Genomic DNA, 24,125 nt, shown 5'->3' on the forward strand with positions numbered 1-24,125 from the left:
ATTACTACATTGGGAGCTGTTATTATGTTATTCTTTCTCGATAACGGAGTTGCAAAAGGTCATGATTCATGTTTGTGTAGTTAAGTAAAAACTCCAGGTTGCTCTTTCTTAGTTAATGATAAATGAATAAAACGCTACTTATTTTTAAGTTTTCCCTCGTACCTGCACATTAGAAAAATGGTTACATGATTCTCCAATGCTGATTTTCGAATTCCTCTACTGTTCTCTTCTCTTTAAACAACATCAAATATACCGAATATACCTAGCATAGGGGCCGCGTCAATCAGTAGTAACTGAGACACCATGCTGGCACCTTTTTACATTCGTTTACTCTTTTTTATTCTTTGAACTATAACTACGCACTCTCGTTTCATCGCCCAAAATTATTCATTCATTCGGCTATCCACTATATTTAATACAACATCAATCAGAGTATTAGCAACACCGCTCTCGGGTTTGAATTCACGGTCCTCTCGAACGCACAAATATGACCGGTCGTCAAGGAACCCCTCGTCCAACCACTTCAACATTCATTGAACTCCGTCATCGCACTCGCCATACGATCTCTGTTCCGCCCCTCTCGCTAGCAAGTACTGTGTCGGATTCTCTAAAAGCAATTGGGGCCCCGAGCACGCCAATTGTTACTCCTCTCGTTCCTCATCATACTCAAATTTCCCATCCCCACACTCGTTCAACACCACCTCTCCCGCCAACCCCCGCTCAGCTTACCCCGACAATCACCGCCCTCCGTACGATCCAGAAGTCATCGGATCCCGCTTTCGTCTGTACGATTTGCTGGTCTCCTCAATATTTACCTTCCACGCCACGGGTCTTGGGGCGATCATCTAGAATCGTCTGTCATCAATGCTGGAGAGCGGTGTTGGATTTAAGTATATGTTGGGTTTGTGGGGAATGTATTGTGAGAGGTGACGATGTAGTTAGTTTGGGATGGTGTTTTTGGCATCGAGGATGTTTTGGGTGTTTGCTTTGCGGGGTCAGGTTAGGAGAAGGGGTTTTGAGGGAGTGTGAAAGTGAGTGTGAGAATGGAAGGGGAAGGTATGAGAATAATGGTGAGGATGGAGATGGAGATCGAAGGAAAGGAACGGAGTTGGACAAAATCCCGCTTTGCGATTGGTGCGAGACGGAGACGAAGATTAAGGGTTATGGAGAGAAGAAGGTGTTGGAGAGGGGATTAGAAAATGTGACAAAATCTGATGGTGGGCTGACGAGATGTAGATTGGAGAAATTAGATGAGGATAAGGGACTAGGAGGAAATTCGAACCTGAACTTGAATGGAAAGAAAGATGTCGTGGTCGGATTAGATGGGGAAGAAAGGGAAGAAACGGGGTCTTCTCCAACTTCGTCATCTTCTAGTGTTTCACCGACGAATATGACGAATAAGTCATCGAAATCGTCTACGATGAATGAAAGAAAGATCAGGAAAATCATACGGGACTCTTCTACTCCTCAGGTATGTATCTCAGTCCAATTCAGTCTAGTCATGAACATTCACATTAACACCATTCAAAAGGAAGAAGTCGCACTCCTCAGTGACGCCGCCAAAATGGGTGTATCCGAAGACGGAAACCCAGACGACTCCACCCATTCCCACAGCGACACGGAGCCCGCGCATTTCGGCCAAGTCGACGCATCCACTTCATCGTCATCAATTTCCTCTCCCCCAGCAGACATCTACGTCTCTATCTACGATCCTGCTGGCCAAGCATTCGTGCCTAGTAAAACTAAACCGCTTCTAAAATGGATGTCGCTGCTTCCGAATAATGTACATCGTGAACGGGAAGAAACAGAAGGTGATGCTAGTCAGAAGAAATCGCGAGCAGCGGTTTCGAGAGCAAAGCTTCCAGAAGCTTATGCGGATGGGGCTTCATCTAGTCATTCGGATGATTGTCCGGGAGATCATGGCCCTTTCACGTCGTGTCCAACAGGGGAGGGCCTGATGGAGGTTTCTCCTCGGGAATTTTCAGGGCAGGTGACGCCTAAAGGTATTTTATTATTGTTCTTCTATTTCACATATTATTATGTACTAGAACGTTCGATCTTGAGATATCTGACACTCCCAGACCGACTCTCTATCCGAGAACGCGCCGGTTCTGCCTCTGAAAGCACATCAGATAGTACCCGACGTCCATCCGCATCAACTCTTTCATCTCTCGCCCTTCCTAGCCCCCAACAAAAGGCATTCAAAACCACTCGTCCTCGCTCCGTCTCCATCGAAGAAAAGCTCCCCCGTCCACATCAACACCCCGCATCTGCCTATCGTCGTACAAATCGCTCCAGCACTATTGAATCTGCCTGCATCAAACCCAATGGTCTAGTCCAAATCATTCCACATCCCGAACACACACCGCGGGACGTTTCAGAAAGACCGCTAACGCCCTATCCCAAGAGCGACAGTCCAGATCCCTTCCAAACCCAGCACGTTTCTTCCCCATCCTCTTCTACTCCTCACCCAAACCCGAAAGCAACCCTCCTACACTCCCCCCTCTCAAACTTTATCACACCTCGAAAAGGCTCCTGCTGCGGACTCAGCACCTCTCTCGAAAGTGCATCGGCAGGAGAAATAAATAAACGAGAACGCGGAGAATCGAGTTTCGATTCCGTGTTTGAGAGTTTTCCGCGCCCGGAAATCGGGAAGAATAATAGTAACTATGCGTCGAGTTTATGTCGCAGTCCGAAATTGGGGTTTTTAGAAAAGGGGAATGAGTATTTGGAGTATATGTCGGGGGTGATATTGCCTGGGGGAGGGAGAGAGGGGGATGCGGGGAAGGAGGTGGGGAAGGAGGGAATTGTGGAGAGGATTCGGAGACAGAGGGTTGGGACCGTGAGGTATGTTTCTTTTATTCCTTTTAATTAAAGAAACTGTTTAGGCGGAGGAAATTATGTTCGAGAAGAGAATGTGCTTAACATACTAACACAATCTTCCCCGCAGTCTCGGCCAAGTAGCCCAGAACGTCAAGGGAGAGAAGGAAAGAAAGCGCGCGGAAACACAGACTCAAACAGAATGGAAATGGCTTGATCATGAATCTAAAAATCATACGCCAAATGCAATTGTAGAACAAGAAGCGAATGCGCAAGTGGGGAGTAGTAGAAGCTCGAGACGAAATAGAGGGGTGAGTGAGGATGAGGTGGGAAGGTTGTCGAGGGATGGGAGTAGGATGGGTGGGAGGAGGAGGAGGGGGACGAGTGGGGAGGAGAGGGGACAGGGGAGTAGGGTGGGGAGTAGGAAGGAGATGGAGAGGGAAAGAGAAAAGGAGAAGATAGAGAGGGTTAAATTGGGAAAAGGGGATGGGAAAGGGAAAGGGAAGGAGAAGGTGGGAGAGGAGGAAGAGAGCCGTACAAAGGTTGAGGATGATGTTGGTGGTGGCGTTGATGAGAGTAGAGAACAACCAAAGAGGGAATTGAAGGGGCTGGTTGGTGAGGAGTGATGTCTCCCGAAAGGTGGAATGGATAATAAGACATGGAAATTGAGACTGAGCGAGAAAATAAATTGTTATGGGTGGCTATGGATAGGGATAGTGCTACGAGTGGGAAATTCAATGAGAACCTGAGGAGACCTAGATAAAATAAAACAAGATAATACATATTGCGATTAATATTTGAATCTTTTTGACCGCTAAATACTTTTCAACTCCATAAGCAATATCGTTCGTTTTCGTATACGATTGCGACTATGACCCATTGTATGATGACAGACTCTTTAATACCAGGCATACTTTATTTATGACTCTGGTAAATTCCAAATTTTAATACATTTAAAGCTCCTTCAAGACCTTCTTTAATTCCTCAACAACAGCATCACCAACCTCAACAGTCTTGTTCGAACCACCGATGTCGGCGGTTCTGACTCCCTTTTCGATGGTTCTGCGGACAGCTTCTTCGACGGCTTTAGCTTCGACTGGGAGGTTGAGAGAATACTTGAGCATCATGGCGACGGAGAGGATGGTACCGATGGGGTTTACGATGCCCTTGCCACTGATATCTGGGGCGGAGCCTAGAGGAAATTGTTAGATCTGGACATGGAATAATGGTGGAAAGGTGGAAAGGTGGTAAAGTAACAAGCGGCGAAGAAACATAGAAACATACCGTGAATTGGCTCGTAGATACCATTACACCTGCTCTTTCCATCTGGAACACCACTCAAACTTGCACTTGGCAAGAGTCCAATACTACCAGGAATAACACTGGCCTCATCACTGATAATATCTCCAAACAAATTGCTTGTCACCACAATACCGTTCAACTTTCTTGGGTCTTTTACCATCAACATGGCCGCACTATCAATCAAATGATGTCCGATCTTCAATTGTGGGAACTCCGCAGCCATGACGTCGGTGACAGTTTTGCGCCATAACCTCGATGTCGCGAGAACGTTTGCCTTATCCAAACTCCAAACTGGTGCTGGGGGGTCTTGCGCAAGGGCAAGGTTTGCTGCTAATCTCGTTACACGCTCGATTTCCTCTCTGCTATATGGTTCTGTGTCCCAAGCCTTTCCATCTCCGTCGTCCTCCTTTCTCTCTCCGAAGTAGATGCCTCCGGTCAATTCTCGCACAATGCAGAAATCGACGCCTTCGCAGACCTTTTCTTTCAATGGGGAGATCTCGGTCAAGGTAGGTGATGCGAAATTACAAGGTCGGAGGTTTCCATATGTGCCCATTTGTTTGCGGAGAGCAAGGATTCCTTGCTCAGGACGTACTTTTCCAGTTCCCCATTTTGGACCACCGATTGCGCCAAGAAGAACGGCATCGGCATTTTTGGCAGCTTCGAGAGCTTCGGTTGTGAGAGGCTCACCGTGGGCATCAATTGAGCACTGTATTGGGGATGAGGTGTAAGTATGAGACTTAGAAACCAAGGAGCGTAAATGTAGAGACTTACACCACCCAAAAGATGTTCTTGGAAATTGAACTTTCCAACTGATGGTCTATCGCTTTCTACAACTTTCAGGACTTTGATAGCTTCCGCTACAACCTAATTAGAAGAGTTAATTAGTAAATTCCCTTCTCCAGTTGTTCAATTTGAAGCTTTGAATGGCTATGCAATACAATTTCCAACCCCGTATTCTCTCCACAAACAGGTATTGAAGCAACAAGTAAACAAACATACCTCAGGACCGCAGTGATCACCACCGAAAACCACAATATTATGAGTTGACATCTTTGCAGTAAGAAATCTCTTTTAATGAATGTTCGACAATTATAAGTACAATGGGTATGTAAGAAGAGAGGAATGATTGAATTGTGTTATCTGGGGACGAGAAAATGTTTGGGGAACAAGAATGACTTTATTGAATGCCCCGCCCCCACTAAGTCCGATTTCGGAATGAAGCTCCACGCCCGAACTCGGAAATCGGGACGTCGCCAATATGGGTAGGGGGTGATTGGATGATTTAGGGTTAGGGACAATACGAATATATCTCTACATAAGGTTAGAGAAATTGACTTTGAATTATTCGAATGGACTTAGAATATGAAGAGCTTTGGAATTCAGATACATTCAAAAAATCAGATGCTCTTCTTCATCCAGACCAATCCAGCATGTAAACAGGTTGACTCTTGGACATGTATCGAACAGCGTCTAGACAATGTATACACGAGCTCGGCGAATATCAGGTAGGTTAAGGTATATATATATATATATATATGTATGCATTTATTTTGTGCTATTGCTAAGTATCCAAAGAATCCTTAAATCATTGCACTTCTCCATACATGCCGCAATAATCAATCCCAACTCCGCTTTATCCTTTCCCTTTTCCCCTTTCCCCTTTTGCCCTTCCCCCGTTCTTTTCGGTCGTAAATCTTATTCTTGTATTATATCTTGGGAATCATGCATAGTGACTTTGATCTGTATTGTATATGCTCTTTGAAAGGGGGTATCAGTGTCGACAAAAGAAAATAGGTATAAAAAAAAAGTTGATGGTAGGTAGGTGTTAAAAACAAGTGGTTTGAAAAATGCCCTCCATCTGATGGGGTTTCCCCCGGTGGCAGTAGGAACCAAAGGTAAAATAAAAAGGCTGAAGCTTATAATTATCATCCATCAAGCTCCAAATCTCAAAGTTTGATATGTGAGATATCAATTCGATATTTGTCAACGAAATGATCTGACAGATTTGTGGGCAAGAGGAGAAGAAGGCAGACCCCTCTTCTCTCTTGCAGACTCTCGCACACGACCGTTCCGCATGTTTGGTGTCAGGGCACAAAAGGCACATATGTAAACCTTCGGGAGTGTCCTTCGATCTGGAATATTGACACATTGTCCATGAAGCCAATTCTCACAAGACTCACTTGAAACGAATTAGACAATTTAAGCTGTAACAGTAGTAGCAAACTCACCATTGGATCATGAAAGAGTCCCCCTCCGCGTTGTTACAGATACACCGGGTAGTACCACTCCTCGAGCTGGATGGCGTTGCTCCATCGGGAGAATTATTAGACGACGAAGTATATTCTGCATAGCGGCCTGGTCTAGGGGTTGTATCGGAGAACAGACGAAGATGTCTTCCATTTTTTGACATTCTTTGATTACTCCGACGCTCTCTGACAACCTTCCGCAAAGCAGAAGCTGCATCTCCGATCTTGATCTCATCAAGTACTGTCTCTGCCTCACTCATCTCATCGATACTCGTGTGCTGACCCGAGGACCGACTATAGCCGCTTGTACTTGTGCTAGGTCTGCGAAAGTCACGAGAGGAAGCATCGAATAGATCAAATCTGGGTGGTCTCTGCTGAGGTAGATTGAAAGAGTTGTTTCGGCTTGGAATTATGATTGGTTCGTCATCAGTAGAAGAATCATACTCTGATTCATAATCGATGACTTGAGATGATGACCGTCGCAAACTTCTCACTGATTCATCGTCAACAACAACAGTAGCTCGACCATTACTACCAATGGCAAGCTTGACATCTCGTCGAAGTTTTGGTAATGCCGCTGGAGACTCAGGAATAGAAGTAAGATTTGGATGACGTTGCTGTTTCACAGGAGATAAACGTCCCGAGTTAAAGCGTGGTGGTTCTTATCGAGAATGTTAGCTTGAAATCAGGAAATAAGAATATCCGAACTATACCACTACGACGTTGATCCCTATTACTCTCACTGACACTCCGTCGAGGACCAGGCCGTACGGACCCCTTGACTGGTGAGCTGGCAGTTCTCCTATCTATTCGATACCCCATACTACTCTCTCTGAATCTTCTTGATCGACGAAGTTCTTCTTGTTCGCGAGTATATTCTCGAACTTGATGTTGGTACGGTTCGAGTTGCTCTAGATTTCGAATCGGACTTGTAGTTGCTCTTGATGCTGGCAAGATCATATCTTCTAATCCTCCTTGGGACGTACTACCTGTACTAGGGCGACTGTATATTATACCAGGATCGACCACGCCAGGAAAATTTTCCATGGCTATTGAATTCGAGGTTGCTGTCGCACTACTAAAAGCTAATAATGGAAGTGACGTAGGGAGTGCTGAAGTTATTGGTAAGGAAGTTTTCGAGGCTATCTGTCTATGTCGTTTGCGGGGTTCAGCTTTAATTTTGGATTCGCTTGATTTTTGAGGCGATAAATTCACTGATTCTTGAAACATCTGGTTGCTTCGTCCCCAATCAATAGAATTACTTGCCCTATGACCTTGTTGGAAAATACCCGCCGAATCAGTTGAGAAATCCAAATCCATGCCATCCATACTAGTATCCCATATTGCTTTGTTACTTTCAAAGAATGGGGTTAATGCGGGTGCGGTCATTGGATAACCGAACGGATCCATAGCTGTTGAAGATTGTGCTATCAACTGAGGATGGTGATTATTTGAGTCAGAAGACTCAAAGCCATTACCTTGAACTAGAGCATTATTCGATACGTTGAACATTTTTGGGGCTAATTTCCTAGTACCTTTTCCAATAGAATGTGGAGGTGTAGCAGTTTGACCACTGAAAGGATCATCCAACCTTTTCTTTGACTTTTGGGGGGTCTTGGAAACATCACTAAATCGTGCTCTGGAAGCAGTTTGCGGGGCAGTAGCAGCAGATATCGGTTTGTTGGGGGATGTAGTCTGAGCTATTGCAAACCCAGAATTTGGTGACAATTGATGCATGTGCATTCCCATATCTGTCACCATATCTCCCTCAACATGATAATGTCCATTGTGAGTCAGGGATGACAGTGCTTGAGCTGTTGAAGTATCAACAAACGGCCGTTGCCCATTGACGAGACGCCCAGGTGTTGCGTTGAACATAGAATAATCTTCTGCAAATTGTGGGGTCCATCCTCCCTGGCTCCCTTCATAACTTGCTTGCTGCTCCCAACTCATTGCAACTCCTCCCGTCCGCCCTTTTGAGATGGGGTTCGAGAATGAAGTCTGGCCAGCCTCCTTCTATACTGCATACATTCAGGCCCCGGTGTTTCTATCCTTTTGTTGATGTGACTTCTGATCCAATCACTCCAAAATCCCAAAGCCTTTATCAATTGATAAAAAATCTTTTGTTTTCTGCGAAGTGGAGCTCTTTGAGTTTTGCTTAGCAAATGTAATTCTCCTTGATCTGCCCGCAGCCAGCCGCCCGCTCCCGAAATGATGGGTTCCCGAAATTTGTTGCAGAGGCAGTTGAAGATAACTCGATGGGAAGGACTCGATATAGTTGCAAAGCACTATTGGTATCGAGGGCGTGAATGATTTACAGCATGGCAAGGATGTATATCTGTTTGATTTTTCTTGAAGTTGGTTTCACATGTGGTCAGCAAAGCTTCTGAGGGATATTCAACAATGGAATAATAGATAACGTCAGTACTCACCAGAACAACCAACAGACAATTGCCACAACAACAAATGTTTTGAAGGAAAGATACCAAATTAGAGGTCAGAGGTCGAAATTGAGACGTCTACTCCAGCTACCAAAATAGCGGGGATTGTTCCAGGCAACCGGAAGGTATATCCACTCTCAATTCGCTACAGTAGCTACTTCAGGTGCTCTGAAGTCGGTGTCAGAGTCATACAAGGGTTGTCCAATCTAGGGAAGATCTCTTGCTCAAATAGAAGGTACAAGATCATAACGAGCTTCATTAGTGATTGTTGTAAAACATTACAATTAGGAGAGCTCTGGTCTATGGTGTTGCTCGAGGGACAGCACCATACGGAAAACACCAAGACCGAGAGAGGAGGTACGTTGGAGATCTTCAAGTGTCTAGATGGTCAAATGAAAGTGGAGGCAAGCCTTCTTTGGTCAGAAATGCTGAAGATGGCGGTATAGAAATGGAGTGTTGCTGGGCCAATTCCACACCAAACGCAAGCAAATTAAAATAGTGTGAATAGTGTGAATATTGTAGAGACGGCGTGAGCGTGAAGAGAAAGTAGTGGGAGATAAATCAAGGAAACTTTTTTTGGACCGAGCGAACGAAGGGGGTTTCCTTCCCGTTCTGAGATATGGCCGGGGCGTTTGAGCCGGATAAGTTTGGGGGGTGTGTGTGAAGGATCTGGGCTGAGAGGAGCAAATGAATGGATAAAAATCAAAGATTAAAAGATTACATATTACCGTGTGAGACGAGAGAGCGGATGAATATAATGATAATGATGGGATTGATACTCGTACTCGGAGTTCAATTACAATTATATCATAGATGTAGACATAAAGAAAGAACACAAAATCATCACGCGAATAGATTATGTTGTCTCCGTGTGAATATACGAAGTAAGGTTATCTACAAGAAAAAACAGGCCGGAATTGACCACTGGCAAAGCTCTTCAACAATTCAATTGTTCCATTCCAATTCAGAGAATCAAATACTAAAATACTTCATAGTTGAAGATTCTTCAAGGATTTATTTACAGCCATTAATTTCTGTAATTTCATGATTAGTTGATTTATCATAGAGTTTATTAGGGTGATCAATTTTGGCCTCTTTTTTCTCCCACGTAGAAACAAATGGTGTATTACCTAGCAACCAACCCATTAACCCATCATCAATCATCATCAATCATCCTCACCGTCATCCACTTTCAACCGCCCTGAACGTCTGTCCAATCAGTTCCTGCTGTCTTTGGAGAGACGATTAGTAATAGACCTCCAAATTCTAATACCTCATATCGTGATAGGTGATATTTTACTCACAAGTTCCTGCGTACCCAAGCTTCTCATACTCTACACCATTCATTCCTCTCTATACCAAGAGTGAGCTAGCTTCTTCACGGGCTAAATGCTATATCTACAATGCAATGGAGATATATTGAGTATTAGGATGAACGCCCATCTGCTGCTGGTCGTGTTGGCTATATGAATTTGACGATTGTGGGTGCGATGTCAACTGCGTTCATGTAGGATGTTATGGTGAGTTATGTAAACTCAATCGTGGGAGAGGGAGGTGATGCCTGAGTATAATCAGAGAAGCTTTTGAACTGACAGCATCTGGGGAAGGTAACGCCTCCGGGTGGAGACAAGGTCGCTACAGATATTGAGAGGAAATCCATGAAGCACTTTTCTCTGGTGGTAGGTGAGGAGTACAAGATGGCATGCTATGCTCTGCTCTCCGGACTTTGAAGTTTCCATCTTCGTGGACATCATGTTGGCAGGAACTATCTTTCTGATTGACGTGCCATTCCTCTGCTTCAGAAAGCTCCTGAAGTTTGGGTATCTCTCGTGGCATTAATATATATCTAGTACACACTCTCCAATGCAGCGGAGAACTATGAGGTGAGTACCTAGGTAAAAAGTTGGTACTCCGCTATTCTCCTGTTCGACAAAGATACGACATCACCAAGGCCTGGTAGCATACGAACGCCATTGTCAAATGGTAGCCATCAAGAAATACTTTTTATGTTCTCAAGTTGCAAATATTGCCAAAGAGTAGTCATTTCTTGCTCTTGAATTAAATTTTTGTTTGGCATCATCTTCATAACATTCTCCGGTCCCAAAATGCCCATGGAATCAACCCCTAACCCAGTAAGGATTCGTCGTGACATCGACCATTTCCGCCCTCTGTCCGGGGTCTAAACTCGTCAGTGTAAGCATCAATCTCTTCGCATCATTATTAAAATTGGAATAATCAGCTCCGGTTCATTGCTCGAAAGGCTCATACCCTTCAGTCCGCTCCTCATCTTCTTCAATCATTTTCCAAAGATCCTTCAAGTGCTCGCCTGCTTTCTCATCATCAACATGCTTTACAAGCTCATCCGGAAGCGGCCCAAATTCGACAGCACCTCGTGCAAGATTACCTGGTCCAGTTCTACAGATAGACTTTCGAAATCAGGTTTAAAGGGTTCAGTTCTTGTAAGCACAAAAAGGCACTGAAAAGAGCCATATTATTAGAAATGGGGACTATATGAGGATTAAATTTGACTTGCCAGAAGTCCGGAAGAAAACACCTCCAAATGCTTCCCCATTCCCATCCTTAGTCGTCCTTCTGGGCTTTGCCACATCACCCTTCCTCTCTTATGGTTTAGAAGATGCGTACCTATGAGTTGCAAAGCACAATCTAAATCGCCCAATTGCACCTTGCCAAGGCAGAATTTGGTTTCCATCTTCACATACCAGTCGATGAAGACGTTGTCAGGCTTCGCATCCAGAGTATAGGAATAAGGTCAGGAGAGAACTCTGGGCAAAAATCATGGATGGGTTAAGACAGTCTACCAAGGTGTATACAATTTCCAGCGTGCATATCTTTCAATGCCAGGCCAAGCTCTTCGAGGATCGTCTTTCTTGCTTGCAAAGGAAGAGGAGGACAGTCGCTTATCATTTCAAGCATGTTGGATCTGGCATAATCGTAGAAAAGTACTCGGTTCTCCTTGTCTTCATCTACATGATGTCGTATTTGACGAACTTTGACGAATGCCTTTTGCGCTCTTGTGAATGCTCAGATATTGAGCGGGTAAGGGGTTTCGATACGAGGGCCATATTGTCCTTTCTAAGCCTTGCCCAGATCAGCCTGTTACAGCTAGTCATTTTCGCAACGAGAAGCACGCCAAATTGTGATCTCAGAACTCACTCAGAGGCCAGATAGATGTTGAACTCCTGATCATTGTTTGGATGTTTGTAGAGAACACAACCCAGCTTATATACCTCACCGGAGCAGCCAACGAGTGTTGAGATCATTCTCACACTTTTGAGAGGACGAGTATGATTTACAATCATGTAATCTACGATTAGCATTATATAAGAAATCAACAGAGGTAACAGGAGAGGAGAGGAGAGGTTATAAATCTATATAAATTTACGATGCTCGATGATATTTTTATTGTAAAGGATTGCGTGGATAGATAGAGATTGGAGTGTCTTATACTGAGATGCAATATGGATTGAGGGTATCTTTACTAGGTAATGGTTCGAAAAAGAATCCACGGGCGCGACCTATACCCCATCTCTAAAACAAAAGATTCTCTCGACATTGGGATTGTCTCATCTACTCGAGTAACCAAAATGTCTCCAATGACAACAACAATCATTTTGACTACTTGGGCAATGTTGACCTCAGATTATCGTACTGACATCGCCAGTTTCATTCCAAGAAAGGGGCTACTGAATCATTGGTCTATCGCCATTGTAATGTTGTCACAATGCTTCCTTTTGCCTTTTTTCGAACACACTATAATGCAGCTAAGAGCGCCTTCGCGAATCCATGTCCAATCAGGAGGAAGTGCACTTTTTCCTTCGTAACTACAAGCTTTGTCCTGATTATCTAATGATCGCTTCTTCTACCCACCCCCTCGCTCCAACGCCATTCTTATCATAACTTCCGCTCCTCTATCCGATGTCTAGACAAACGATATAAACCCCTCATGATAAAACGGCACAGCAGCCATCGAACTTTCACAAGATTCGTCACGATAAATTGCTTGTTTACTCATCTTGGCCAACGCATGAATTGACGTTCAAGTCTACACCTCTAGCGCCTTCATCGATTCTCCCTCGGTGAACCATCGGCACGACTTCACCCCATCGCACGAGCCGTCTAACTACAACCAACGTCAAAAAATCCAATATCAAAAGATACCTTGATCTATATTTTCTCAATATGAACCACACAATTGGTACGTTGCTTCTTCTATCTCAAGTGCTTGCATTTACTCCGTATCCGCCATCCCGCTTTCATCCCATGATCCACACTCACATCCTTCTCCGGATCTCACGGTACTGTATGATATCTTACCCAGCAGCACAACGCATAAATTCCCATCTCACTTTCCCATCTTCCTTCCCTGCACGATTGCTATAACTACATTTTCGCCATCCTCGATCCCTCCAGAAATCTTCGTCCCCTGTCTTCCAATTCCTTATCGAGACTCTCTATCCCACCTTATAACTCTTCTAGCGTATAGTCATATCTCACACCCTGTCTTTCGTACCATTTCTGAGTTCTTTTTGGATATCTAGTTTCAGTCCGGCTGCTTCAAACCCTGTATTACGCCATCTCTTCCGAATTCTTCTAGCTTTCCAGCTAAATATGTTCTACATTATCCACTCTTCCAAGATCCGACTACTCTAAGCCCTATATCCATATTCCTGCTAAGATGCCCCATTACCTATCACCACCATTTCGAATTACCAACCACCTCCATATCTCACACCCTCATCCCTCAACCATATCACACACACTACTAACTGCATAACCTCTCAAACTCACCCCAACCCACTCCATCCACTTTACGCGTCCAGTTTCCTCGCACTCGCACACGACTCGTACCAACCTCCGAACCCGTGGAATTTTCGGACGAAAGAAAAAAGTCCCTTCAGTCTCCAATCTCTATCTGACAACCACACAGTCTAAAAATCTTAACTTCATACACTCTAACGATTTCAAGTATCTTCGTTATCATCACTTAAGCGTTTCTTCAAAGCACTACTCTAAGCCTCACACACCCTAACAAAATTCACCAAACATCTACAAACATATTATACGCGTCCGAGCAGGAGTCCTTAATTTACCCACTATTCGCCATCTAGGAAAGTCATCTGGGCCTCTAAAAACACAATACATGACATGTATACTAGCAGAACACGTGTGAGCATCCAACAAGTTGATCAGTTAAATCCGGAAATAAACCATCGTCCACAACTCCAAATCATTGCAAGCCCTGCGATCCAGAGCTCCCATCTCAAATTCCAGGATCATCCAGTAATGCTACGACCCGTCTGCTCACTAGATACCTATCAGCACACCCGTATAGTCAGCTCATCATGTGATATCACAAATGTATCATGAATAAAATCACTCGATGACATCTAGATCACCATAGTATTATAGGCAGATATCAATAACAAAAACCAACACACACCCTGGATTTCCTCTCCACCAATCCCCTATCCGATACCCCGAGTTTCGTCCCTGTCCCCCGTCCAAGTTCCCTTCCTCCAAAAGTATATTGTGTATTCTATACCTGGTATACCCTAGCGCAGGAACGATAAAGTGCGTATGATATTATGGTATTCTTCCTTCGCATACAAGCGAGTCATACGTACATGGTATCTCATTATCTCGATTGGGAAAGCTGAGTGTGATGGGTAGGTAGGTAGGTAGCTGAAGTGGGAAAAAGCAATGCGTGTGGCACGGAGAGCGAGGGGGGTATCGTATCTTAGTATCTCCAATCGAGGATTAGAAAACGCGACGGAGAGGAAAGTGCAATCAGTGACAGTCAGTGTATGTAAATTAGAATTTACTCATAGATCATAGAATTAGAATTTGAGAGATTCTCAGCTGTCCATCTAATCAAAATTTCAAAGAGCCACCATCCAACATTCAACATGCAGCAAGTTGAGACTCAACATATAATAAAACTTGAAAGTATATTTCTCATTTCATGTCCCAAACTCCTAAACTAAATTGGCCATTGCACGCCTGGCTATCTGCCTCGCGCCCGCTCATTGTGCATGCAAGCGCTCAAACCTCATGATAGGACTCTACTCTATCAAACCCATCGCTATGCTACCTAACCTAACCTATATGATGCTATATACCGCCGACCAAGAAGATTCGCATCTCAATGAAATCCCCAAAGACAAAACCGGTACCCAAACCAATTATTTTTTCCTCTTCTGTTTGCGCCTGCCTTTGCCTTCCTAGCCTCCCTCCATCGTCACTCTTTCTGCATCATCAATATCCAGCTAACTTCTTCTCCTTTCTCGTAAAATCATAACACACGCCTGCCTGCAGATACTCGTCTTGTGCTTATAGAAAAGCATGTACTGTGAATATGAAAGAAAGCCGTTTTTGTCCCCCAAGTCCAAGTTTCCCTTTTCCTTTTCCTAGCTTGTCCGTCCTGCATCCGCTATACCTTTCCTAGACCATTCCACCAGCCAATCCCCGACCCAACAACCGTGCTCCCAAAACGAAAGTGGAATGGAATAAGTGAGAGAATAAAGATGCATAATGTCCCGCCCGGCGCCTTACTACTGGATCTGTAACTGAAAAAATTTCGCTGTCTCCTGCTTCTTAGATGCTTGACTGCCTTTCTCCTCTGTTGTCAAAATAAAGGAAATAAATGCGATCAAATAAAAAAAGCATAGTATGTGTTTCTGAAAGAAAGTAGAAGAAAAATAGAAAATAAAAAGTCTTTCACCATGTACACCGAATCAAATCATGTAAACACAAAGTCGCAGATAAGAAGAAGAGAGAACATTGTAGATGGAGAAGAAGATGAAATCATCATATCATAGGACTCAGGCCATCTATCGGACTACCTAAAGCTGACTTCCTCTGATACCGAGGTGTCGAAGTAACACTAGGTGTCATTGGTGAAGATTGGTGCGGGTTCGAAGTGATAGAATCGTGAGCTTTTGATTTCGCCATATTCGAAGCGCCGAGTGCACGAGAGTGACTAGATTCACGTCGGCGTTTCGGTGCATCTTTAATCTTCGGATGAGTGTGACACTGTTGATTATTCATATTAGTCTCAAGTTCATTTTAATTGATAGGACAGAAATTAACAAGAACCCACTGATTCCAAATTCTCCGATATGAAGTATGAAATACGGTGTGTGCTCGGACTCTTGAGATGGAAAGATGTGAAACTTACTTTGTAAGCATGTCGGAACCAAGTGGTTCCCTTTTTCTTGCTACTGACTAGAGCCACCCATTCATTACAGCTTCCACACAGACCCTCCCATACATCGGGATTTCCGTCCATGCGTCGCGTTTCTTGCGGCTCTTGAAATGGCTGTCCAGTTGCGGCTGAAATACCATGTGTGAAACTTTTGTCATACTGTAGGTCAGATGTTAGTAACGGTTGGTTCTGAAGGGAGACTCTGGCCTAAAGCGCCGGAGAAAACATACCCAGAATGCGCTGTTCTTCAGTACGAGCCATCTTCCTGGTTTGCAAATACCGCACCATCCTTCTCTCTTGTTTCCATGTCCCCGCACCCATCTTGGTGTGTATAAATCTCCGTCAAATCGTAGTTCTTGCTCGTGAGGAATGAGATCGGGATCCGATGGGTTCATATCTTCTGGCGGAGGTGCCAACTGCTCTTCATGTAAGGACGCGTAAAGATCAGGAGGATCACTCAAATCCGAGTAGTGAGTATGTAATGCATGTGGATCGGCGTTACTTTGAAGCATGCGGAAGAGACCGTGAGAAAGTAAAGGAGGTGGTGTGTCAAATTGATGGGGCTCATGATATGAATGAGAAGGTAAAAGCATACTATTCCGTTGATAGGCTAAGTTGTTGGCCATCATAAATGGATGTTGTTGTGTCTGTAAATTGACCATATTGAGAGGCAAGTGGGGATTAGATATCGTGGGTGAAGAATGTCGGGATGACATTTGAGGTTGGTGAGGAGATTGGAATGATTCTTGGCCCTGATGGTAGACGAATGGAGAAGGGCGTCTGCTCGGTGCAGGAGCGTATGATCCTGTAGACCACCTCTTGCTTCTATTGCTATCCATGTTATATGGTGCCGAGCGCATACTAGGCCGAGGTGAGGGAGATGCTCTGCCTCTGCTTTGAGTTCGTACCAATTCGGATCTATTTTGTGGGGTCATTCTAGGGGATGCTACTGGCGATAATTGTGTTGATGACATCAAAGAATTTCTATTTGATAGAGGCGGATAATCTGAAGTGAAAGAAGGTGCCTCTGACAACGTAGTTGAAAAATCCTCGTATGATGGCATTTCAGAAAGAGCCCCCGTGGTTGACAATGTGAACGAAGAGCCAGACATCCTCCGCGAACTCCATGGTCGCTCCAAACTAGGTCGATCAGAGTCCATTCCAGGTCCACATCTCAGATCGAGAATTGGTACGGCCTCATCAGTCGTATAAGCTTGGCCCATGTGCATGTCTGTATCGAGACCTTGCATTTCCATACCATCGTCACAAGATTTCGTGTTCCAATGATCTGTGAAATCGAATTCAGAGAAAGCTTTGCTGTTGACGGAAACAGTGTGATTCTGATGCTGTTCACGTTCGCCAACCGATGATTGTGGAAAGAAATCTTGATGGACTGCATAATCTTGCGAAAGTCCAGTGTGCATTGGCTGCATTGGCATCGTCGAAGAGTCCCATGCTGGTAAAGAATAGTTGCCCTGCTCTGGCATGTAGTATGAAAACTCCGTCTCATGTATGGTGGCAGGACGAGGTCTGATGGTTGGATTTGGTGGTGTTGTTGTTGACCACATACCTAGTCCTACAGGTTCTTGCTTCATAGACATCTCGTTGGGATTCATGGTAGAAGCTGATGGAAATGACCGTGGGGGACAATCTCCTCTGAACTTGTTATTTTGATTAAAAGCAAAAGAAGATTGTGGTTGAAAAGAATGGCAGCTAGAGCTAGATGTAAGTAAAGATGATATCGGAACAAGGATTCAATGTGGGTTTCTCACGATTGCGCCTGGCTTGAATCCATGACAGTAAATCAAGTTTAGTTGACTATAGTTAAGAGTCGATTAACTGTCAGGATCGTCGTCCGCGTTAGATAGTTCTGTAGAAAAGAAAGTAATATATAATGATCCACCGATCCGGGGTGTCGGCAAGGTCGATGCAAGTCCGGGAGGGATTATAAGGATTTGTATGTAACTTCAACAGATATGATAAGATCCGAGGGATGCGCAACTCTGATATGATATATGTAGGGAATGCGTAAAGTTTCCGGTGAAACGAAATTGAACAACGCTGTCTCGCGATGAGAATATGTGGGTATGGTTACTATGTATCTGCGAGTAGATAGTGTCGGGCAGCGGAAATGAGTGTGATGAGTTGAGCTATGCACTTAAGGGAAAAGTAGTATAGAAACAAACTCGTTTGGTGATCGACGTAGCCTGGCTAGAAATTTATGAGAGCCAGCTCCCAGTATATAGATGAACGAAAAGCGAGATTAAAGAGACCTTAAAGGAGTGACTGGTCGAATAGAGCAGGAAGAGTTGCGATTGGGACGACGCGAAAAAGGTGGAAGAGGGGCAGTGCAGAGATCCATGAGGTATAAGAGAAGGGAAATACTTGAAATGGTCGAGGGACGCCTGTCGTGATTTGCAGCCCTGCCCGGGATCGGGATGTCGTTCTTAGACCCATGCCAGCGTCGTTCCTGATACAAGCCAAACCTCACAAAACTTGTGTGGTCGAGACCTGGAAAGTACGCTTTGCCGGAAAGGCTTGGCTTTGCATGGGTAGGTGAAGTGGGGGGGGGAAGAGGGAGGGAGGTGTGGTGGGAAGGACAGATGAGCTGTGCGAATAGTAGCTGAAGTTAGTATTTAAGTGGGTTAGTATTATTTAGCAATATGAGTGAGCACAATTGCACTTGGTTGCGGTATCGAAGTTGCAAGGCTGCTGGTTGGGTCAGGGACTGGTCCACTGCCGCTGACCCATCATGGAACGACATTATTCGATATGAGATATGTAGGTGTGTATGTGTGTATGTGTTCATCCAGCAAGAGAGTTTAGAGGGCACTACAAGTAGAGGGAGGTGGCTTATCTTGTCTCATCCGACGCCACTACACTTTAAAGGGTGCAGTATCTGGGGTAAGGCAGGTAGGCTGAGGGAGTATATAACGATACCGTAGGTCCCACATAAGGAAAGTTTTTTCCCTGGAGGTTGGTGAGAAGTAAGCTACCATGACGATGGCGACGGTGGTGACTGTGGTAGTTGTACCACGATGGTATCGCACAACTGGATATTGACCTGTTTCCAATTATTTTCATGAGGCCACGGACTATCCCAACGGGGTGCTATGGGGATGGATTTGTAACGTCTAGGGTAACTAATTGAGGTTTGTCAAAAAAGTCCGAGGTCGACGGACAACCAATGATGCCCGAAGATGGCGTCGAAGGAGTAATCGACAAATCCTGTTTGAAGTAATTAGTCAGTTTGTAAGTGGTGAATGGAAAAAGTTGGAAAGTTTGGGGTCTCTTTTCTTCACTGGTGATGAGCAGATGGTACCATGAGTAGATTAGTCGGACGGGTAAGGATAGATTAGAAACTAGGTTTATGTTTGAGGATCATTTTCCACTCGGAAACAGGGGTACTCCACGATTTTAGCTGTACAACAAAGCATATCAGCCCTAATATGATATAATAGATCACGTATATTATATAATAAATTATACGAATAAGAAATGCTAAAACCTAATTGTCTACCTAATTGTTGTTTCTATGTATAAGCAAGAAGCTTTCGAAAGGATTAGGGATCCTCGCTTGGTCGACGTGTAGTAAAAGTAAAGTATATTGATCTGGGAGAGGGGGGGAGGGGGGAAGGGAGGTCTGGAAGTACAGAGGAGATAGATAATTCCTCATATGTACTGTATACTGTACACTAAGCATCTTGGCTGGCTAAAGTGGCACAGAAGTGATAAATCGACTCAATACTCAATCACCAATAACCAATCATTATTTATTCATTATTTGTTTAATAACGGCTTTTCAATCATTTCCACACCTGAAAATCCAACCAGTATATCTATCTATTTTAAGCTAGAGGTGCAGTACCGAATGTACCCCTTCACCAATGTGAATTGACGGCTGACAGAAGTAAGAAGCAGAAGCAGGGAAGAAAGATATAAAAATAATTACTGTCATTTTTAGCAATCACTAAATTAATCTTCTTTCCCAATAATCACTATATCTAGCCATCCATCACATCCTCCCTTTTCTCGTACTTTGTTACTTTCATCGTCTCTCAATACTCTCTTATGAAATAGACGAAGTAAGAGACTGTAAGAGAACCGACGATTCTGATTTGAAATAGTTTCATATTCTCCAACGATGAAGCTTTATTAGACTTGAAGAATCTTGCTCGCTCTCTGTCATTGTTTGCACTTCACCGCTCCACAAATTGAATACCGCCAGAAACTAACTCGCACTCTTAATTTCCTAAACTCACTTCAGAAGTCCTCATCTTGGCAAGTTTCCATCATTCTATGGTATTAATCCATGTATCGTGCATCCTCGGTAGTGTTTGAAACAAGCATCATGAAACTCTATACAGGGGAAGACCCAAGTAAGAGAGGTAAGAGATTCGAACCAATTAACTTAATGAAGTAGACGTCCCGAAAGAACTGACTGTCAGTCTGAGGGTAAAAAAGCTAAATCTTTCATACAAACTAACTAGTAGGTAAATACTTTAGATGAAGGGGAAACATATCATCACATTCTAAAATATCGTATCTGCCCTAGTTTGTAACGAATCGCTGACTTTCCCTTTTCTTTCTAGCTATTCTATCATTGAAACCAATTTGATTAACTGGCTGGGCAACTCACTAGCTGAATAGGTAGAGGCTCGCTCTTTCCCTCTTTCAATATCAAATCTAGGTACCGATTGATGCCGGGAAACCTTGATACTTGTCACATAATAGTCTATTAGTCGGCGACCGTATATCCTCTTTTCATCTCTCACTGTACTGTTAACCAGGATTCCGATGATCGACTAAATGTCCGATTCGTCATACCTCAAATACTCTATGGCTTGCCTCAGCAGCTCCTCTCATCCCGGCCCATCGATCACCACTGACAGCACAAGCACGGATGTTCAATTCTATCCCAATCCTATGCCAATTCGGCTGGCCTCGTCGTTCGTTACGGGCATGTTAATATATTTCCTGGCATGCGATCACTGGTGATTGACCGTATCCTGATGTTTAAATCGTACTACGCCATGAGCAGTAAGACTCGAGAACAACAAGAATGAACAACACAACAAAACTAGTCGGTAAGTAGGTATATCCCATTCACTGCTGCAATTAGTCTCCGTCTAACATGTTCAAAAATGTACTTCTCCAAAAACGGTAAAGTTATCGAAACCTGTCAAGAAGGATCTTTAGCGTAGACGTATATACTATATCGACCGTCATGATACTGTCCACTTCGCACTATACATTACTCCGTAGATACGAGGCGACTAATAAGATATCCTTTCAGTTCGGGGTCAAGTCAGGTGCCCATTTTGAGGTAATCAAACTCTCACACACTTTGCCAAAATAAGGTTACTAGAGGCTCTTCATCTAACAACCTTCTCATCTATTTTCTCATCCTAAGCGTCTAAAATCACTTGCCTCAATCTAACCTTTACGGAAGCACCGTGGTTTCCCAAACAATCCCCCGCTATGACCCTTTTCTCAATTCATCCGAAATCCGATCACCCGCTTCACTCCACTTTGTCTAATCCACCCAGCACCTGTTTCGGGACTCAGCTGTTTCGTAGGGCAGGGTAGGGCAGGGCAGGGCAGGTCACTAGCTGTAGCTCTAGCCTTTTCCACTCGACTACTGTATCATCCCGTGCACCGCCTACCCACCTTATCATTCTAGAATTCTCTGATATCCTTCTAGCAGATAATCTTTTCGCACTAAATCTCAACTCATGCGACTAGAAGGAAGGCTATAATTTATCTATTCCAAACGGTCATTGCGATTCTGTCATCCCGTCCCTCCGCTAAGAGACCTTAATATCGTTATATCCCAAAATGTCATGTGCAAATCTACTTCGAACGCTATCAGACGACAACATATCAATCTTTCTCAAACCGCGAAACGACATCACTTCCCAAAGGCAAGACGAACATCATCCCATGTCTTCACAGCCACACCGCCCCTACATCATTCCTTCCCTTTGCAGCTTCCATGCGGGGGGAACTCCGATTCCCATCCCCTTCTCACACCCATTATCCACCTTTCTTCCCTTTCGAGCACACAAGCCCAAGCACTCATTACAATTCAATTTCCACAGTCGTCCCGATCGGTACGCGAAATTCATGCAGATATACTCGACTCGGGCGTTTATCTGATATCTTCTCTCCACTGTGGATTACGTTGTCACCCCTATCAATATAACACATCAAATATGAAGATCAACCCGCCCTACCCACTCATCCATGACCTCCCCCTGCTTTACCTTTCCCCCTTGCTCACAAGGGGGAAAATGTATCGATGACGCTGCAAGTGCGCGTATCCTTCTCTTTCCCTTCTCGAATTACGGGGGTGTCAAACTTTCAATTGATTGATCACCAGCTAAATTCCTAATCTACAACAAGTAAGCTTCCTCCCTGATACCAAGTCTGCGAACACCGACTTTTCCCCCCTTTCTTCTATTGTTTGTAAAACATTCCGTCAGCACTTCTCCATTCTAGGATCGCATACTCTCGTACTCCTTGTGCAAATCCTCCAAGCCTCGAATGCTATGATGACGGGAGCGATGCTATGTACCGTGACGAAACTTCTCACAGCTATACTTGTGTTCGTACAATACTACTCTCGCTCACACTCAAACCCAGTGATGATGGATACATGTTGCCCCAAGTGATAGGGGTTCTGCTTCTATTCTTATCAGTGTCAACAATTTGCTTATCTTCATTTGTATAGAGGCTGATACTTGCTGTATCTGCCTACGGTACTGTATTGGATTGTCTGCACACTATCCAGATCAATTCGTTTGAAGTGGCTTGCGCACTGGCTCATATCAGACAATAGGCTCCCATAAAGTATTCTATTAAAAAGAGTGATATTCCCTGTATAAAAGTACTTTACCCGAACAACCTTTGTAGCTGTAAATGTATCAGTCTACTGCTACCTAATCATACACAATCGTACACCATCTTATCGAATATTCACGTCTGGTATCGTAACGTATCGTATCATCATATCTATCGTAGAACCCATGATCCCACTCCACCAAACCTCCAGCAAGCCTAGTAAACTTTACTCCCCATTAATCCTCCTCCAAACTTCCTTTTCCCCCTCGCTCAACTTAGTTCCGGCACTCCCAACCCACCTCTTTGCACTCCCCCAGATCCCCTCCTCATCACCCCCACTAATCACCCCACCTACACTGGCATTTTCTCTCCTCTCATTCACATCCATTGCTCTCCTCTGATCACTGCTCAGTTCAGCCGCATACGCATTCTGCACGTATCCCGGTGGATGCTCCAGGTATTCCACACTGCGTCGCTGTCCATATCCCTCGTTTTCCTGCTGTGTACGATGAGCATATGTATCGCCAACAGAAACCGGTTGAGGGTGCATTGTCCCATATGAACCCGATGTCTGAGCTGCCGTGTTCGCATCTATCGTCATCGTCGTCGAAAACGTTGCGCGGGTGACGCTTGGCGGCGGAATCATCATCTGAGGGGGGTATTCTGTATGATTCTCCCCCGTCCCAACTTGCCCCGCACTTGAATTGGGTGACATTGAAGGAGTCGCATTGTGATTGTCAGCATATGAAGACCCCGCTCTGGGAGGCAGAGGCACAGATTTAGTTTGCGATGCGAACGTATTTCCCTCGAACCCAGTAGTCGGCTTGGGGAAAGCACCTGGTTGGGGTGCAGGCGGTACATCGGAATCTTCTTTTATCGTGCGCGTTGGCTCTGTTTTGGCCGTCGTAACTGAAGCTGCGGGGGGAGGGGCGTAACGTTGCGAGTTTGCAAGCCCGGTAGGAATGGGCACGGCAGCTGCGGGTTGCGCTCGTGGATACGAGGAGGATGAGGGTAATGTCGTGGTGGGGTTGCTGTTGTTCAGAGGTTCTGATGATGATGCAGGCGCGGCCGTTTCAGAGGATGTTGAAGGCCCGATGGGAGGGACAGGAACACCCGATCGTGCATTTAGTGGTGCATTATTATATCGCGGTATGCCCGACATTTCTTGCGAATCAAATGTGCTTCTTAGGTGTAAGAGGATATCTATCAGGTTCCTGAATGACACGCGGATGTTGTCCTTGAGATATA

General features: G+C 44.5%; 7 protein-coding genes across 7 annotated transcripts; 1 reads left to right on the forward strand and 6 right to left on the reverse strand.

Annotated features, from left to right (window-relative positions):
- Nucleotides 1-223: 223 nt before the first annotated feature.
- EAE97_003717 (uncharacterized protein) lies at nucleotides 224-3,446 on the forward strand (the record flags this gene model as incomplete). Its single annotated transcript, XM_038874229.1, has 4 exons — nucleotides 224-1,471; nucleotides 1,532-2,003; nucleotides 2,049-2,847; nucleotides 2,951-3,446. The coding sequence occupies exons 1-4, from the start codon at nucleotides 488-490 to the stop codon at nucleotides 3,444-3,446; spliced, it is 2,751 nt and encodes a 916-aa protein (XP_038734838.1). The 5' UTR covers nucleotides 224-487.
- Nucleotides 3,447-3,773: 327 nt separating this feature from the next.
- On the reverse strand, nucleotides 3,774-5,172 carry EAE97_003718 (uncharacterized protein; the record flags this gene model as incomplete). The annotated part of the gene is made up of 4 exons (XM_038874230.1): nucleotides 3,774-4,012; nucleotides 4,105-4,828; nucleotides 4,894-4,986; nucleotides 5,122-5,172. The coding sequence occupies 4 exons, from the start codon at nucleotides 5,170-5,172 to the stop codon at nucleotides 3,774-3,776; spliced, it is 1,107 nt and encodes a 368-aa protein (XP_038734839.1).
- Nucleotides 5,173-5,631: 459 nt separating this feature from the next.
- Nucleotides 5,632-9,657, reverse strand: EAE97_003719 (uncharacterized protein). Its single transcript, XM_038874231.1, has 4 exons — nucleotides 8,801-9,657; nucleotides 7,082-8,719; nucleotides 6,351-7,029; nucleotides 5,632-6,301 (listed from the first exon to the last, which is right to left on the reverse strand). The coding sequence occupies exons 2-4, from the start codon at nucleotides 8,319-8,321 to the stop codon at nucleotides 6,106-6,108; spliced, it is 2,115 nt and encodes a 704-aa protein (XP_038734840.1). The 5' UTR covers nucleotides 8,322-8,719; nucleotides 8,801-9,657; the 3' UTR covers nucleotides 5,632-6,105.
- A 1,398-nt stretch (nucleotides 9,658-11,055) lies between these two features.
- EAE97_003720 (uncharacterized protein) lies at nucleotides 11,056-11,299 on the reverse strand (the record flags this gene model as incomplete). Its single annotated transcript, XM_038874232.1, has 2 exons — nucleotides 11,056-11,224; nucleotides 11,277-11,299. 2 exons carry the CDS (start codon nucleotides 11,297-11,299, stop codon nucleotides 11,056-11,058), a joined length of 192 nt encoding a protein of 63 aa, XP_038734841.1.
- Nucleotides 11,300-11,327: 28 nt separating this feature from the next.
- On the reverse strand, nucleotides 11,328-12,017 carry EAE97_003721 (uncharacterized protein; the record flags this gene model as incomplete). The annotated part of the gene is made up of 3 exons (XM_038874233.1): nucleotides 11,328-11,452; nucleotides 11,629-11,850; nucleotides 11,984-12,017. 3 exons carry the CDS (start codon nucleotides 12,015-12,017, stop codon nucleotides 11,328-11,330), a joined length of 381 nt encoding a protein of 126 aa, XP_038734842.1.
- Nucleotides 12,018-14,781: 2,764 nt separating this feature from the next.
- On the reverse strand, nucleotides 14,782-18,820 carry EAE97_003722 (uncharacterized protein). Its single transcript, XM_038874234.1, has 4 exons — nucleotides 17,807-18,820; nucleotides 16,265-17,747; nucleotides 16,008-16,193; nucleotides 14,782-15,862 (listed from the first exon to the last, which is right to left on the reverse strand). The coding sequence occupies exons 1-4, from the start codon at nucleotides 17,827-17,829 to the stop codon at nucleotides 15,638-15,640; spliced, it is 1,917 nt and encodes a 638-aa protein (XP_038734843.1). The 5' UTR covers nucleotides 17,830-18,820; the 3' UTR covers nucleotides 14,782-15,637.
- Nucleotides 18,821-23,103: 4,283 nt separating this feature from the next.
- On the reverse strand, nucleotides 23,104-24,039 carry EAE97_003723 (uncharacterized protein; the record flags this gene model as incomplete). The annotated part of the gene is made up of 1 exon (XM_038874235.1): nucleotides 23,104-24,039. The coding sequence occupies one exon, from the start codon at nucleotides 24,037-24,039 to the stop codon at nucleotides 23,104-23,106; it is 936 nt and encodes a 311-aa protein (XP_038734844.1).
- Between the last annotated feature and the right edge of the window lie 86 nt (nucleotides 24,040-24,125).

This window comes from Botrytis byssoidea, assembly GCF_014898295.1.
Source record: "Botrytis byssoidea strain MUCL 94 chromosome Unknown BBYS_006, whole genome shotgun sequence".
Classification (NCBI taxonomy): domain Eukaryota; kingdom Fungi; phylum Ascomycota; class Leotiomycetes; order Helotiales; family Sclerotiniaceae; genus Botrytis; species Botrytis byssoidea.

Coding starts and splice junctions, on each gene's coding strand:
- EAE97_003722 (XM_038874234.1), bottom strand. CDS start 17,829: ATGGATTCAAGCCAGGCGCAATC. Junction 17,748..17,806: donor GATTCAAGCCAGGCGCAATC/GTGAGAAACCCA, acceptor ATCTAGCTCTAG/CTGCCATTCTTTTCAACCAC. Junction 16,194..16,264: donor TGAAGAACAGCGCATTCTGG/GTATGTTTTCTC, acceptor TCTGACCTACAG/TATGACAAAAGTTTCACACA.
- EAE97_003719 (XM_038874231.1), bottom strand. CDS start 8,321: ATGAGTTGGGAGCAGCAAGCAAGTTATGAAGGGAGCCAGGGAGGATGG. Junction 7,030..7,081: donor TAGGGATCAACGTCGTAGTG/GTATAGTTCGGA, acceptor ATTCTCGATAAG/AACCACCACGCTTTAACTCG. Junction 6,302..6,350: donor GACTCTTTCATGATCCAATG/GTGAGTTTGCTA, acceptor ATTCGTTTCAAG/TGAGTCTTGTGAGAATTGGC.